The sequence below is a fragment of the Callithrix jacchus genome, chromosome 8 (assembly GCF_049354715.1).
Source record: "Callithrix jacchus isolate 240 chromosome 8, calJac240_pri, whole genome shotgun sequence".
NCBI classification, from domain to species: domain Eukaryota; kingdom Metazoa; phylum Chordata; class Mammalia; order Primates; family Cebidae; genus Callithrix; species Callithrix jacchus.
The window spans coordinates 140,318,228-140,334,130 of NC_133509.1; the positions used below are offsets into that span (position 1 = coordinate 140,318,228).

At 62.8% G+C, this 15,903-nt stretch overlaps 1 protein-coding gene across 9 annotated transcripts in view; it reads left to right on the forward strand.

Moving 5' to 3' along the window:
• The window catches only part of MTA1 (metastasis associated 1), a 57,747-nt gene extending 42,218 nt beyond the window's left edge, over nt 1–15,529 (forward strand). For 3 of the 9 annotated variants that reach the window (XM_035261725.3, XM_035261728.3, XM_054240410.2), the window contains 15 exons: nt 2,696–2,798; nt 3,381–3,480; nt 3,760–3,948; nt 7,808–7,882; nt 8,191–8,249; nt 9,065–9,180; nt 9,442–9,593; nt 9,698–9,887; nt 10,111–10,200; nt 11,359–11,511; nt 11,645–11,680; nt 13,207–13,218; nt 14,287–14,318; nt 14,656–14,807; nt 14,880–15,529. In XM_035261725.3, coding sequence (XP_035117616.1) covers nt 2,696–2,798; nt 3,381–3,480; nt 3,760–3,948; nt 7,808–7,882; nt 8,191–8,249; nt 9,065–9,180; nt 9,442–9,593; nt 9,698–9,887; nt 10,111–10,200; nt 11,359–11,511; nt 11,645–11,680; nt 13,207–13,218; nt 14,287–14,318; nt 14,656–14,807; nt 14,880–15,030 — 1,610 coding nt within the window. In that variant the 3' untranslated portion in view covers nt 15,031–15,529. The remainder of the gene's footprint in view (nt 1–2,695; nt 2,799–3,380; nt 3,481–3,759; nt 3,949–7,807; nt 7,883–8,190; nt 8,250–9,064; nt 9,181–9,441; nt 9,594–9,697; nt 9,888–10,110; nt 10,201–11,358; nt 11,512–11,644; nt 11,681–13,206; nt 13,219–14,286; nt 14,319–14,655; nt 14,808–14,879) is intronic. The other 6 variants (XM_035261726.3, XM_035261729.3, XM_078335905.1 and 3 more) reach the window with 3 other exon arrangements.
• The last annotated feature ends 374 nt before the right edge of the window (nt 15,530–15,903 follow it).

The following is a 15,903-nucleotide window of genomic DNA, read 5'->3' on the forward strand; positions in this document are numbered from 1 at the left end:
CTGAGCTTTGTTTTTTTGAGATGGAGTATGGCTCTGTTGCCCAGGCTGGAGTGTGTGGTGGCGCCATCTCGGCTCACTGCAACCTCTGCCTCCTGGCTTCAAGTGAGTCTCCTGGGTTCAGGCAGTTCTCCTGCCTCAGCCTCCTGAGTAGCTGGGACTACAGGCTCACGCCACCACACCTGGCTAATTTTTTGCATTTTTAGTAGAGACGGGGTTTCACCATGTTGGCCAGGCTGGTCTCGATCTCCTGACCTCGTGATTCGCCCGCCTCGGCCTCCCAAAGTGCTGGGATTACAGGCATGAGCCACCGCGCCCGGCCTGAGCTCACTTCCTGTTTCCTGGCTTCTCATGGACATGACTTCTCACCTCTAAGGCTGTTACAGTTTTGCTGAGCACCCAGCCCGGCCTGCCACGGGCTTCATTTCATTTGAGGCCACCAGGTTCCTTACTGGTGTGTTTTGCTCTGCATCTCTCCTTGAGTCTGCTTTCCAGGCTGGGTTCTTCGGTAGGGTGGGTCTGAGCCTGCGGAGGCCGCTGTGCTGTCCTGTGCCGTGCTGTGCTGGGCCTGGGCTGTGGCCTTCAGGGTGCCCTGTTGTCATTTCTGGGTCTCCCAGCCCGGGGCTGTCCTGTCCTTCTGGCCTGGCCAAGGGTGAAGGCCTGGCAACCGCGCCCCAGTGGAAAGGCAGCATCCATGGCTGGGAGACAGGTGAGAGCGCAGATCACTTGAGGGCCAGAGAGTGAGGAGCCGCCTCAGGTCAGAGGCCCTCACCTGGCGCCTCCATGCCTCCAGCCCGAGCCTCGCCTTCAGCCTGGTGGGAGAATGGGCCGTGAGGCGCCCCCGTCCTCCCATGCACACATGGCCGAGATCCAGCCTGGGGAGACCTGGTGGAGCTCTGCAGGGCCTGGAGTGATGGGGCTGAGGATCCCCCAGCCTGAGCCAGCCGCAGAGCTGGCCTCCCCACCCACACTGCCTTCCCCGCTGCCCTGCCATTCTTGTGGGCCAGTGGTACAAGGGGCAGGGCTCTCAACAGCTGCTGAAGGGCCGGGCCGGGGCTTCCAGAGCCCTCCACACCTCCCGGAGGCCATGTTCCTCTTGAGTGATAGAAAATTGCACACTCGTTGTGTACCTGCCTTTAGTGAGTGAAATGTCAGAGGGAGTGTGACTGTCATCAGCGGTGAGGACAGGCAGAGCTGCTTGGCAGTTGGGGAGCTGGGCCCCGGCTTCCCCAGGGTACCCCTGAGCCAGGGTGAGGAGTCCACCCCAGGCTGGAGACCCCCAGCCCACCTTGCTGGTCCCACAACCCCAGGCCCTTCACCTCCAGGGCTGTGCAGCGACCCCTCCCTCTGCGACACCGCACTTCCCTGGCTGACCCCATCCCCTGAGTGGCCGACCCTGTCCTCTGGGTTTGGCCAGGCATTGTTTTCTAGAGGCTGAAAGGCCTGACCCTCCCTGGACACATGGCCCAGAACAGCCCGCCCTCGGGGCAGGGTGTGGGAGCCAGTGCCTCTTAGCAAGAAATAGTGTTTTCTTGGGGACTTTTGACTGAGTCCAGCCCTGTCCTAGCCTCAAGAGCTCCCTCCATGCTGGACCTGCAGCGAGTGCCCCAGTGGAGGGTGGCCCTGCCCTTGGTCGTCCTTGGTTGGGAGCTGCGGGCAGAGCCTGAGGCTGGCCCCCTGCAGTGAGCTGTGGAGGCAGCTCCGGCCAGAGAAGCGGGCAGAGGACAGTCGTGGCGCTCATTCTCCGGGTCCTCCCCCCGGGTCAGGTTGGGCCACGCTCAGCCACATTTTCCTGGGGGTGTCTCCCGACACCACGGTCTTGTTCTTTGCGACTAAAAGCCTGTTTCCTCAGAGCCCTCTGCCCTGACCGGTCGCTGGTGTCACATGGCCTCCTCACCAGCCTTGGCTTTCCCATCGTCCCAGCTCCTAGAGGCTGCCCCACAGCCCATCAGGTTGAAGAGGGGCCAGGAGGGAGCCTGTGCCCCCAGAAGGTCCTGGAGGTGGTCTGCCACTGCTGCGATGTGGCAGGACCCTCTTGTAACATCAGGTTGAAGAATTTGAGTATCTCAAAATAAAAAGTTTGGGCCTGGCACCGTGGCTCCCACTTGTGATCCCAGCACTTAGGGAGGCCGGGGAGGTGGATCACCTGAGGTCAGGAGTTCAAGACCAGCCTAGGCAACATGATGAAACCCCATCTCTACTAAAAACACAAAAACTAGCCAGCTGTGCCGTCAGCACCTGTGGTCCCAGCTACTTGGGGGGCTGGGGCAGGAGAATCACTTGAACCCGGGAGGCAGAGGTTGCAGTGAGTCGAGATCACTACAGTGCACTCCAGCCTGGGTGACAGAGCAAGACCTCGTCTCAAAAATAAATAAATAAATAAAAATGAAAAGCTCAATTTAAATCTACAAACCAACCTTCCCATGTCTCGTGGCCACGGTGCTTGGAGCCCTGCATTTCTGGGGGGGCTAGTAGGCCCCTCAAGTGTGCACCCCATTCCCGGGTTGAGAAGCTACTGTGTGCTGACTGTGCGTGCGTATACCTGTGTGTGCGACAGCCTCCATCCAGCCTCACACCCCGGTCTCACCTAGCGGGCCCTGCAGCCCTTCCCCCTCCCCCTCCCAGCAGCTCCCTGCCCCCAGGGAGGAGGGGCACGACAAAGAGCCCGTGCTGGACTGGTCACACTTCCTCCCTGTAGGCGAGGAGGATGGGCGAGACCAATCCAAGCTGGAGACCAAGGTGTGGGAGGCGCACAACCCACTCACAGACAAGCAGATTGACCAGTTCCTGGTGGTGGCCCGGTGAGTCCTGCTTCTGGCAAGGCCGGCAGGGGCGGCGCCTGGAGCTCCCGTTCTCCCTGCCCTGTGCTGGGTGTCAGGGACATGGGGGTCTTGGATCCCATATCCCAACATGAAGCCCATGGGCTGCAGCCCTGAGACCCCCAGCAGGTTCCAGAGAGGCTCTGGAGTGTTGGGCCCAGGCCTTTCATTAAATAGAAGGGTGGCCTGTGTGCAGCGCACGTGTCCCTGATGTGGCTCCCACTCCTGGGCCACTGGGAGTAAGTGGGCTGGGCCTGGTCAGGGAGCAGAGCCCTGGGCCAGGGCAAAGGCCTAGGAGAGGACCATGCACCTTCCCTGCCAGCAGCCTGGGAGGTAGAGCAAACCCCAAAGAGCCCCGAGGTGGCTGCCAATCTATCGGGACGCCTTCAGCCATGCACGTGGCTTCCTGGGTGGGTGCTGGGCCCCAGGACACAAGGCGTCCACAACGCCTGCAGGCTGCCGCTTGCTGCCAGTGGGCCCTGGTCCCCTGCGCCTCGGGAGTGGGGTGCATGGGCGGAGCCCCTGCCTGTCCTGCACGGCACTTAGCGTGTCTCTTCCCCTCAGCTCCGTGGGCACCTTCGCACGGGCCCTGGACTGCAGCAGCTCTGTCCGGCAGCCCAGCCTGCACATGAGTGCTGCTGCCGCCTCCCGAGATATCACCCTGGTAAGTGGGCCAAGGGCTGGGACCTGGGGCGACCCATGGCCCAAGGTGGCTGCGCCCTCCCTCCTGCCTGGGCCCAGCCCCTGCCCCAGGCATTTAGGGCCCCTGCGGAGGTGCTGTTCCACCTGGACTGGCCTTTCCTATCCACCCCAAGCTCGGCCAGCCTGTGCAGAGGGTGCAGGGAGGGGCTGCCAGGGCTGCAGCAGGGGATCCAGCCCTTAAGACAGTAGCGGGAGTGCCGTGCCACGGGAGCCCAGGCGACCCCGCTGTCTCCTGCCACAGTTCCACGCCATGGACACGCTCCACAAGAACATCTACGACATCTCCAAGGCCATCTCGGCCCTGGTGCCACAGGGCGGGCCCGTGCTCTGCAGGGATGAGATGGAGGAGTGGTCGGCGTCAGAGGCCAACCTTTTCGAGGAGGCCCTGGAAAAATACGGGAAGGATTTCACGGACATTCAGCAAGATTTTGTGAGTACTGATGGTGGCAACAGTGGAGTGGCTGCCCATGCCCATGTCCAGGTGGGCTGCGGGGTGTGCGTTGAGGGAGCCTCTCCTGCACCCTGATGCCCTGTGTGGAGCTGGACGAGTTCCATTTCGGCTGCACTCAGCCATAGTCCCTCCTGTCACACTGCAGCTCAGCCAAGGAGGTCATGTGTGTGCTCAGCAGACAGGCGTGGGGGTGCCAGCGGGGCCTGGGAATGGAGGGCCGCACTGCGGCCACCGCTGCACGATGAGGATGAGGCGTTGGCCCGGGTGGCGGAGGCCAGGGATCCTCACCGAGACCTTCCTGCCCTTGCCACCCCGTCCAGCCACAGGCTTGGTTCTGATGTGTTTTTGTTTTGTTTGAGAGTCTCGCTCTGTGCCCAGGCTGGAGTGCAGTGGCGAAATCTCGGCTCACTGCAGCCTCCGCCTCCGGGGTTCCAGCAGTTCTCCTGCCTCAGCCTCTCGAGTAGGTTTTGCTTTGTTTTTCACTGAGCTGAACCTCTCTTTCCTCATGTCCTTGTTCTCTGTCTCATGTGAGTTTGGCCCAGCAACAGGCCTAGAGGTTCTTCATGGTGCAGGGTCTTGCCCTTCCTGTACCTCCACGTCAGGACTCCCCACCGTCCCGCTGTCAGCTCCCGTAAAATACTTTGAAATCGGCTGGTGCGGTGGCCCATGCCTGTCATCCTACCACTTAGGGAGGCCGAGGTGGGTGGATCACGAGGTCAGGAGTTCAAGACCGGCCTGGCCAAGATGATGAAACCCAATCTCTACTAAAAGTATAAAAAATTAGCCAGGCTTGGTGGCACACACCTGTAGTCCCACCTACTCAGGAGGCTGAGGCAGAGAATTGCTTGAACCCGGGAGGCAGAGGTTGCAGTCAGCCGAGATCGCACCACTGTACTTCAGCCTGGCGACAGAGCGAGACTGTCTCATAAAAAGAAAAGAAAAACTTTTAAACTAATCTGTTAGAAGAGCATCCAATGGGCCCCCAGAGAGAGGAGCACAGCCATGTAAAGGTGATGGGGCCCCAGACCGCCAGCCCTGGGGAGGTGGGGCCTGTGCCCGGGCAGGGAGGAGCCTCCAGAGGGGCTGGGCATGGCAGGGTTGCTGGTGTCTGATGAAAAGCAGCACGCAAACCAGCAGAGGCCGGAGGAGCATCTGAACTCTGAAGAAACAACACGGGGTTGGGTGGGGCGCCCGGACCTGAAGGGCCAGCCGTGAGCTCTCGAGGAGGCCCTGCCGCAGCTTTGTGTGGGGGTGTCTGGCCGAGGGGTGAGCCTGCCAGGCGGGAGGAGTCCCTGACTGTCCCTGGGGCCAGCGGCCTCTGTAGAGCACATGTAGATCTCTCTATTGTCTTTAAGACAAATCAAGAAGAGCAGAGCTTTTTCAGACAAGAGGATGAGGTTCCAGGAACAGAACTCACCAGCGAGGCTCAGACCAGGGCAGAGTTTGAGGGACACCCTCTTGCACGTGGTTCCCCCCGAGGCAGCGCTTGGGAGGCTGGGGCTGGGGGCTATGTCTGGGTGCAGAGTCAGGAGGCTGGGGCTGGGGGGCCGTGTCCAGGTGCAGGGTTGGGAGCCTGGGGCTGGGGGGCCGTGTCCTGGTGCGGGGTCGGGAGGCTGGGGCTGGGGGCCGTTTCCGGGTGTGGGGTTGGGAGGCCGCAGCTCGGGGGCCGTGTGGAGGCAGCTGGCCCTGCTCTCCTTCCTGGCAGATGCAGTGGACCAGGCTGAGGAAGGATCTGAACCCTATTTAATAAGACAGGTTGTTTAGAGAAATCCCAGCCACAGAGCACAGTTGGCTGTCTGTGTCTGTGGAAGGTCAGTTACCTTGATCGAGTTGGTAAATGCCAGAGAAGCAAGAACTTTACAGGTGAGATCCTCAGACCCCAGTGCTGGACTTGAAAAACAAGCCCTAGGTCCGGGCGCGGTGCTCACACGTGTAATCCCAGCACTTTGGGAGGCCGAGGTGGGTGAATCCCAAGGTCAGGAGTTTGAGACCAGCCTGGCCAGTATGGTGAAACCCCATCTCTACTGAAAATACAAAAATGAGCCGGCCATGGTGGTGAGCACCTGTAATCCCAGCTACTCAGGAGGCTGAGGCGGGAGAATCGCTTGAACCCGGGAGGCAGAGATTGCAGTGAGCCGGATCGCGCCACTGCGCTGCAGCCTGGGCGAGAGTGAGACCCCATCTCAAAAAGAAAGAAAAAGACAAACTCAAGCCCTTAGATGTTAAAGGCTGCCATTCTAAAAGCTTAAGACGGAGCCGCAGAGCACAGTAGCCGGGTATTAGGGAGTGATCTTGGTGAAACACTCCCGACCTGAAACTGCTGGGACTACAGCCCGGGGAACGACCTGGCTTTCTACGCCGCTGTGTGCAAAAGGCGAAAACCACACGAACGCGAGCAGTGAGGTCAGGCAGGAAAGAAGGGAGATGGGAGAAGGAAGTGGTAACGTCAAGCTTTTTATCTTTTTTATGAGACGGAGTCTCACTCTGTCACCCAGGCTGCAGTGCAGAGGCGCGATCTCGGCTCACTGCAGCCTCCAGCACCCAGGTTTAAGCAGTTCTTGGCCTCAGCCTCCTGAGTAGCTGGGATTACAGGTGTGAGCGACTGCACCTGGCCAAGTTAAACTTTCTGGGGCAGGGTCCTGCTCTGTCACCCAGGCTGGAGTGCAGCGGCTCAATCACAGCTCATTGCAGCCTCAATTCTCCTGCCTCACTTTAAAATTTTTGTAGAGACGAGGTTTTGCCATGTTACCCCGGCTGGTTTTGAACTCCTGGGCTCAAGTGAGTGACCCACTTTGGCCTCCCAAAGTGCTGGGATTGCAGGTGTGAGCAATGGCACCCAGCCATGTTAAACTCTAACCCAGAAAAGGAATGTTGTAAGAAATTCAGAGTATAGAGAAGATAAAGTACAACTTTAAGAAATGGTGGCCGGGCGCGGCGGCTCACGCCTGTAATCCCAGCACTTTGGGAGGCCGAGGCGGGTGGATCACGAGGTCAAGAGATCGAGACCATCCTGGTCAACATGGTGAAACCCCCTCTCTACTAAAAATACAAAAATTAGCTGGGCATGGTGGCGCATGCCTGTAATCCCAGCTACTCAGGGGGCTGAGGCAGGAGAATTGCCTGAACCCAGGAGGCGGAGGTTGCGGTGAGCCGAGATCACGCCATTGCACTCCAGCCTGGGTAACAAGAGCGAAACTCCGTCTCAAAAAAAAAAAGAAAAAAAAGAAATGGCTGAGATGGCCGGGCACAGTGGCTGACACCTGTGATCCCAGTACTTGAGGAGGCCGAGGCGGGTGGATCACAAGGTCAGGCGTTCGAGACCAGCCTGGTCAGCATGGTGAAACCCCGTCTCTACTAAAAATACAAAAATTAGCCAGGTATGGTGGCGGGCACCTTTAGTCCCAGCTACCGAGGAAGCTGGGATTAGAGAATCTCTTGAACCCAGGAGACGGTGGTTACAGTGACCCAAGATCACACCACTGCACTCCAGCCTGGGCGACAGAGTGAGACACCATCTCAAAAGAAAAATAAAGGCTGAACTGGAGCCCGCATTGTCAGTACCACTTGGCAGGGTCTCGACCTTGACCCTGTGCCAGCTCCTCTTCCCCTGGTATCACAGTGTTCTGGCACCTGGTGGGGGGAACCTGCCTCTCAGCTGCCCTGTGCACCCTCCTGCCTCAGGAGCCTGGCCTCAGGGCACCATGCCCACCCTGCCCTCCCACCTCCTGCCACAGCCCTCCTGCCCCCTCCATGGCCTCTGGCCGCAGCCCATCCCTGCCCATGTGACGTGCCTCCCTCCTGCCCCTTCCTGCTTGTGTGACACACCTCCTCCTGCCAGCTCCCATGGAAGTCGCTTACCAGCATCATTGAGTACTACTACATGTGGAAGACCACCGACAGATACGTGCAGCAGGTGAGCCCGCCTGCCACCCCAGTGCCCAGGGCCTGCCGCCTCCACATCCCACGCCCATCCTCTCCCCAAAAGGTGGGGTGCAGTGCTGTGGTGGGAGGGCGGAAGGCTCCGGAGCCCCCCGCTCGGCTGTGCCCCCAGAGTAGCTCCGCCTGGGCGTCTGAGGCTCCGCTCCTTCCCTCTTGGGCTCTTTTCAAAGTTCTTCCCCAGGGGAGACATTGGTGTCCCTGCCTGTGGCCTCCAGTCTGTCTGCACCGCAGCCCCCACTGGGGCCTGGCTCGCTGACCTCTGACCTTCTCTTTTGTTTTAAGAAACGCTTGAAAGCAGCTGAAGCTGAGAGCAAGTTAAAGCAGGTTTATATTCCCAACTAGTAAGTATGCCTCATAGCCATTGTCCTCGTGGCCCTGGGGTTCAGGGAGGGTGGGCACAGGATGCTGGGGCCAGGCCGGTCCCAAGGAAGCTCGGACTCAGAGGTTGGGAAGCTCGGACTCAGAGGTTGGGAAGGCTGGGGCAGCCCCCAGGAGGGTGGCTCAGGGCTGGGTGGCTCTGGCTGCAGACACAGTGGCCATGTCTCCATTGTCCTGGACTCCTGGTCAGTAAGGGGGCATTCAGATTCCAACATACACCGCCAGGGTTCAGTCCCTGAACTGGGCTCCATGCTGGGGAGGAGCTTGGGGGCCTGAGCGGCTCAGACCTCAGCAGGAGCCACTTCTAGGAACTGAAAGGGGAGAAAGGAAGATCCCTGCCAGGGGCAAGGGTTTCGAGGACGTGGTTCTGGGCGAGGCGGTCAGGGCGGCCGAGGGGTGCCGGGACGTGGTTCTGGGCGAGGCGGTCAGGGCGGCCGAGGGGTGCCGGGACATGGTTCTGGGCGAGGCGGTCGGCCGAGGCCGAGGGGTGCGGGGACGTGGTTCTGGGCGAGGCGGTCAGTGCGGCCGAGGGGTGCCGGGACGTGGTTCTGGGCGAGGCGGTCAGGGCGGCCGAGGGGTGCCGGGACGTGGTTCTGGGCGAGGCGGTCAGGGCGGCCGAGGGGTGCCGGGACATGGTTCTGGGCGAGGCGGTCGGCCGAGGCCGAGGGGTGCCGGGACGTGGTTCTGGGCGAGGCGGTCAGCCGCAGTGTGTGCTGGGCAGATGGGCCCTTGAGGCTCATGCGCCTGCAACTCCTTCCTCCCTCTTTCCTTCTCTAAGTAACAAGCCAAATCCGAACCAAATCAGCGTCAACAACGTCAAGGCCGGCGTGGTGAATGGCACGAGTGCGCCGGGCCAGAGCCCTGGGGCTGGCCGGGCCTGCGAGAGCTGTTACAGTAAGTGCCCTGGGAGGCTGGGGGCACCGCACGCCCACCTTGTGGGCCGTGGTGCCTGTGCTGGCCCTGAGGGCTCCAGTATGGCCCAGCCCGGGAGAGGCCCACGGAGGATGGGGGCTGGGTCCCACGGGTGTGGCTGGGAAGGCCCTGGGGACGTGTGTGGGACGCCTGGTGGTGGGGGCGGGCGTGGGGGCGGCGGGGAATCCTGACTTCGCTGGTTCTGCTTAAGAATCTGTGTATTTCCAACTTTGTTGTCCGTAGCCACACAGTCTTACCAGTGGTATTCTTGGGGTCCCCCTAACATGCAGTGTCGTCTCTGCGCATCTTGTTGGACATATTGGAAGAAATATGGTGGCTTGAAAATGCCAACCCGGTTAGATGGAGAGAGGCCAGGACCAAACCGCAGTAACATGGTAAGGGGGGGGTGCCCGCCCTGCCGGCTGCGGGCGTATCTGCCTTGCGGTCCTCGGCCCCCAGTCATGGCGCTGTGTCGGGGCGGTTGCGCCCCCTTCCGCAGAGTCCCCACGGCCTCCCAGCCCGGAGCAGCGGGAGCCCCAAGTTTGCCATGAAGACCCGGCAGGCCTTCTATCTGCACACGACGAAGCTGACGCGGATTGCCCGGCGGCTGTGCCGTGAGATCCTGCGCCCATGGCATGCCGCGAGGCACCCCTACCTGCCCATCAACAGCGCGGCCATCAAGGCCGAGTGTGAGTCACCCTGACACCCGCTTACGCTGTTCCGACAGGTGGTGGGGAGGAGCAGCAACCTTGGGGCCCAGCCCACAGCCCCGAGGGGAGTCCTGGACGAGGGAGCCCCATTTCCTTCTGGTGCTGGCATGGCCGAGCCCCGTGAGGGCTCCCTGGTCAAGGCGCAGGCAGGGTCCCGTGCTCCCTGGGGCACCACACCCCTCACGCTGTGTGGTCCCTGCAGGCACAGCGCGGCTACCCGAAGCCTCCCAGAGCCCACTGGTGCTGAAGCAGGCGGCGCGCAAGCCGCTGGAAGCTGTGCTCCGGTATCTCGGTGAGCAGGCCGGGTGCGAGGAGGGCTCCCGGTGCTGCCTGCGGGCAGCTTCTGACCCAAGCTCACGCACGGGTGCTCCCAGCCTTCTCTAGGCGGCATCTCCTGGACAGCCCCCCAGGGCCTGGAACCGTCCTTTTGGGGTACTCTGCACTGTGCCAGCCTCAGGCAGACCCACTGGGACCCAGGCTGCTCTCTGCTCCTGGGGCCTGATGGGGTTCAGGCGGAGTGGCTGCCGCCCCATCTTCTGCAGGGCCAGCCTCCTCAGGGCACACCCAGGGGGCTTCCCTGCCAGCCTTCCTACCCTGGTTCCTGTGTCCTGATCGTCCCTGGGGCCTGAAGGTCTGGGTTTGGATGGGGTACACCCATGCCTGTAATGCCGGGAGTACACCCCGAGCAACGCCCACACCACAGGGGCAGCGCTTGAGCCTCTGCAGGGCCTGGGCAGGGGGAGGGGCACACCTGGCCTGCAGCCTCGGGCGGGGGTTCCCTTGCCTTTGAGGTTCTGAGGACACCCGAGAATCTTAGCCAGCTACCCTGGCCCAGCCAGAAGCAGCCTGAGGGGCCGGGCCAGACGTCAGTGGTGGTGGGGGGCGGCTCACCAGCGTGCTGGGCTGGAGTGGGCTTGTGCGGCCGCCCTCCCGACACAGGGGTGACTGTCCTGGGCAGGACATTCCAGAGCCCTGAGCTAAGTGTGCTCTGCACACTCAAGTGGCTTTGGCATTGCCCTGTTTAGGGTCATGGGCTCCTGTCCTGTGGGAAGAGGTGGCCGGTGTCAGGGCTGGCCCTCAGCAGCTGTGTCCCTGGCTAGGCTGGCCGGGTGGTCGGTTCGCAGTCTGAGCAGCAGCCAGCCTGCTTAACAGGCGTGCTGTGCTCACGGCCGGTGTCTGGACCCTGTTGGCTGGGGCAGAGGGGCCTGGGCGCTGCCAGGCAGTCTCGCTGCTCCCTGGAAGCCCTGGGTGCAGGATTGGCCTGGGCATGCCCCCTCGGAGGGCACTTAGAGCTCCTGGGCCCCTGGTTCTGTGACGACCCCTCCACATCCACCCCAGTCAGGATGGGGCCGAGTTCCTGGTGGTGTCCCGGAACCACGAGGGCTGGAGGCTGCCCACCCGCCCCCTGCTGGGCAGAGGTGACCTGCTCTGCCTGTGTCATTCCCGGCAGAGACCCACCCCCGTCCCCCCAAGCCTGACCCCGTGAAGAGCGTGTCCAGCGTGCTCAGCAGCCTGACACCTGCCAAGGCGACCCCCGTCATCAACAACGGCTCCCCCACCATCCTGGGCAAACGCAGCTACGAGCAGCACAACGGGGTGGATGGTGAGTGGCTCCCTCGCCCGGTGAGTCCGGGCCTGCCCTGCCCGGTGAGTGTGGCCCTCGTCACCCACCCGGGGCGACCGCGGTGCGTGCTGATGCTATCTTCTCTCCCTCTCTCCTGCCCCGGCGCTGCCAGGCAACATGAAGAAGCGCCTCTTGATGCCCAGTAGGGGTAAGGCCTGGGGCCACGGGCGGGCGCTGCGCCCGTGATGCCTGTACTGTGCTGCTGAGTGTGTCCCCTCGGCGGGCGGCCCGGGGCCCATGCTTGGGGCAGTCCATGGGAGCCAGGCCACGGCCCAGTCCCCCCACTCCTCCCAACGCCACTGGTCCTTTGTTGAGACCCCCCCCGCCCCCGAGCCCAGGCATCTGGCCCTCAGTCCCCTGGCCCCACGCCCTGTCAGTGGACTGTCCTGGCATGTGTGGCCCTGTCGCCCTGCTTGCGCTGTCTGCCATCGCGCTGTGACCGCCCGCATGCTGCCAGCCTCAGCTTGTGGGCCGCCCATGCTGTGCCTGCAATCCTTTCGTGCGCCTGCCTGTGGGGGAACAGTGGGGACAGTGAGGGTGTCTGGCAGGCTGTGGGCAACTGAGCTTGCACCCAGGCTTGGTGCCTTCTATCGGGTGATGGATTCGGTGCTCTGTGCCAGTTGGTTGGATTAGGGGCTGTGGGACCCCAGGCCCCTCAGGGAAGAGCAGATAGGACCAAGCCCAGCATGGGGAGGCCAGGTGTGTGGGACGCAGGTGCACCGAGGCCTGGGCCGGGTGTGCGGGTACTGGGCCTGCCAGTGTGGACATGCCTGCAACCCCTCCCCAGGCAGCTTTCACTCAGAGTGTTGGCCAGGGCAGCGGGGCCAGTTTGGGGACCTGGAGGCGGCTGTGGGCAGTGGCCATCTAGGACAGCCAGCCTGTCCCCCCGGAGCTGTCAGGTGCCCTGGCAGGCATGTCCTATGGGGTCAGCCCATGAGCTGAGGTGCTGGGTGGGCCTGAGGTCAGGTGTTGGGCTCCCTGGTCTCCACCTGTCTGGACACGCACATCTGGCCTGTCCCCGCTGCCTCCATCTACCAGCCTTCAGTGGTGTCTGTCCCGGCCCCAGCCATCTGGTATTGGGGCTGCCCCCGTGGGCTAGTCCTGGCCACACCGGCCCAGGCCAATACACTCTGGGCTGGCTTTCCTTGGCTGTTCCTGGGACGCCTGCTGTCGGGAACATTGGTAGAAGCAGGAGGGAGTCCTTGTCAGCAGGCATCTTTGAGTTTCGTTGTTTTATAAAAAGCGGATAACCAGCAAGTTAGATCAAAGCCGATGTGTTCCCATTGAACTTCCAGCCCCAGCCGTGCCATGCTCGTGACGGAGTGCCAGTGCACGCCGCCTGGCTGGGCGGGGCCCTGGGCTTAGAGGGCTCAGCCACAGAGGGAGTGCCTGTCCTGACATGTGGGGCCAGGACCCCGGCGCTGGAGAGGGGCCGGCTGGGTGGAGACAGCTCCCGGGGGCGTTGGCACAAAGCGGGTGGGGTCTCTGTCCAACCTGGGTAGGTGTGAGCCGAGCTCGGGCAAGGCCCTGCCTGCCCACTGCATGGAGCCCTAGCGTTCTAACGCAGCCAGCTGCCCCTGCTCTGTCCCCACCTGCGGGGCCTGCAGACGGCGCGTGCGGCTCACTAACCTAAAGCATGTGTTTTCGTCCCTCTGCCGTCCACCACACTGGTAGGCACTTACCTGGGTAAGTAGCTTTTGTGCTAGGGGCCAGCCCTGGGCGCTGGGCCTGGGCTCACGGCAGGTGCCCCGAGGTGTGGCTGCCGCTGCTCAGGGGCGCTACGGAGCAGGCACCTGGGCCCCCACCCCACCCTGCCGGCAGGGCTAAGCCAGCTGGTAGGGAAAGGCTGACCCAGGGCTCCAGGGCCCAAGTTGGCCCCTAGGGGAGTGCCCCAAGCTAGGGGTGGCTGCAGGTGGGTAGGGCTGGACAGGCCACTTCTGTTCAGCCTCAGCTGAGCAGTGTTTCTGGAGCTGGCAGGTTTGCCCCCAAGCCTGGCACCTGACTGAGTATGGCATCCTGTCCTCTCCGGGTTGGTCCTGCTGGGAGCCAGACCGCCCTGAGACCAGCTTCTGTGTGCCCACACTCACACTCACAGGCAGGGCAGTGGGGGATAGCAGCTCAGGTCCTGGGCCTGGCTGGGGGTCACCAGGAGCATGGCCTGCCTCTTGGCCCGGCTCCCGCAGTGCCCCTTAGGCTCCTTACTGTGGGAACTCAGAGGCCTTTGGCACCCCACCAGGGTGGCTGGGGCCCAGCAGGGGCAGTGGGCAGCGACCTGAGTTTCCAGCTGGGGTTGGTGGCTCTTGATGCCCTGGACCTGGCCAGTGAAGGCAGCTCGGAGCCTTGGGAAGAAGCCTGGCTTCCTGGTGGACCAAGGCCTACAGCATGGCTGCCCGCAGAGGGGCTTATGCCACTGCTCTACTGACGGCCATGCCAGGCTTTGCTTGTCTCTGCACAGGCAGGCGAGTGGGTGGGCGGCCCGGCCCCTGTGCAGCTGTGACGTCCAAGGCTCCTGGGCTCCTGCCTGGAGTTCAAGCCAATGTGTCTCTCACCGATCAGAGAGCAATGGGGCCACCAGACGGCCCAGGACCTGGGGAGGCGAGGCCCCACATCCCCCAGGCCCATCCCGGGTGTGGGCTGTGGCTTGGTTGTCGGGTGGCCCCAGCCCGTTGTCCCGGGGTGGCTGAGGCAGCTGTGGGTGGTGGGGGTGCAGGACGCGCTCTCTGAACCTCATTTCTCTTCTACATTTTTCGTCAGGTCTGGCAAACCACGGACAGTCCAGGCACATGGTAAGAGGGACAGCCCATGATGTGGCACACATGTGCTCACCCTTGGGAAGCTCTCGGGGGGTAGCCGGCCCTGCCCAGTGCCACGTGGAAGCCTCCAGGAGGCCTGGCAGGACCAGAGGGGCTGCAGCATGTGGGGACCGTGGCCTCTGTGCCAGGCCAGCGGTGTGGGCCACACAGTCCAGGGCCACCCTGGCTTGGGGCGGGAGTATGAGTAGCTCATGGGGTGGGGTGGGGGGTCTCCAGGCGGCCGTGGTTGGGGCCCCGCTCAGCAGGAGCCTGCAGGTTGAGGTGGAGCTGGCCCTCGGCCGGCTGCCCAGGAAGCGCACCCCCTCTGCAGGGACCAAGCCGGAACCTCCTGCTTAACGGGAAGTCCTACCCCACCAAAGTGCGCCTGATCCGGGGGGGCTCCCTGCCCCCGGTCAAGCGGCGGCGGATGAACTGGATCGACGCCCCAGATGACGTGTTCTACATGGCCACGGAGGAGACCAGGTGGGGCCTTCCCGGGGCAGGCGGGCGGGCTCCGAGCAGCGTCCCGGCCCTCACCGCCACCTCTGCCCGCAGGAAAATCCGCAAACTGCTCTCGTCCTCGGAAACCAAGCGGGCTGCCCGCCGGCCCTACAGACCCATCGCCCTGCGCCAGAGCCAGGCCCTGCCGCTGCGGCCAGCGCCGCCCGCGCCGGTCAACGACGAGCCCATCGTCATCGAGGACTAGGGGCCGCCCCCGCCTGCGGCCGCCCCACCCTCGCCCGCCCCAGCGCCCACGCGGCCCTTCCCAGCCAGCCCGCCGCCCGCCCCCTCAGTTTGGTAGTGCCCCACCTCCCGCCCTCACCTGCAGAGCAACGCGCGCCTCGGCCCTGGGGAGGAGAGGAGGAAGCGCCGCCAACTTATTCCCGAACCGAGGAGCCGTGTTTTTAGCTTCGTGTTTACTTTTCGGCTGGAGCGGAGATGCGGGGCCACCCACGCGTGCCCCTGTGCTGCGGGGCTTCCTGCCCGGAGGCCGGGCCCTAAGGTTTTGTTGTGTTCTGTTGAAGGTGCCATTTTAAATTTTATTTTTATTACTTTTTTTGTAGATGAACTTGAGCTCTGTAACTTACACCTGGAATGTTAGGACCGCGCGGCCGAGCTGCCTGGCGGGGTTGGCCCCTTGTCTTTTCAAGTAATTTTCATATTAAACAGAAACAAAGTAAAAAATCTTATAAAAAGAAAAAAAACAACTGGTTCTTCCCCGTCTTTTGCTCCCAGTCCCTCTCCCTGACTTAGGCCCTGGGGCCCCCACCCTCCTCGGGCAGCCCTGGCCGTGCCCCTGCCCTGGAGCGGGAGGCCCCTGGAGAGCCACCCGGCCTCCAGGCTCTGCTGCTCTCCCTGTCAGGCCTGGCGCAGTGCCCTCTCCCTGTCTCCCAAGTCCGGGGCTCAGCTGGGGCCAGGAGGCTCAGAGAAGGGGCTCCGAGGACATAGCACCAGGAAGCCTGTGGGTGCGGAGCTTTCCAGACTGGGGCCAGGCTCTGCCGGGCTTCAGGGCAGAGGCAGCACGAGGAGAGAGGTCTGGCAGGCCTGGGTGGGAGGAGGCCAGGGTGGGGGTGTGGGG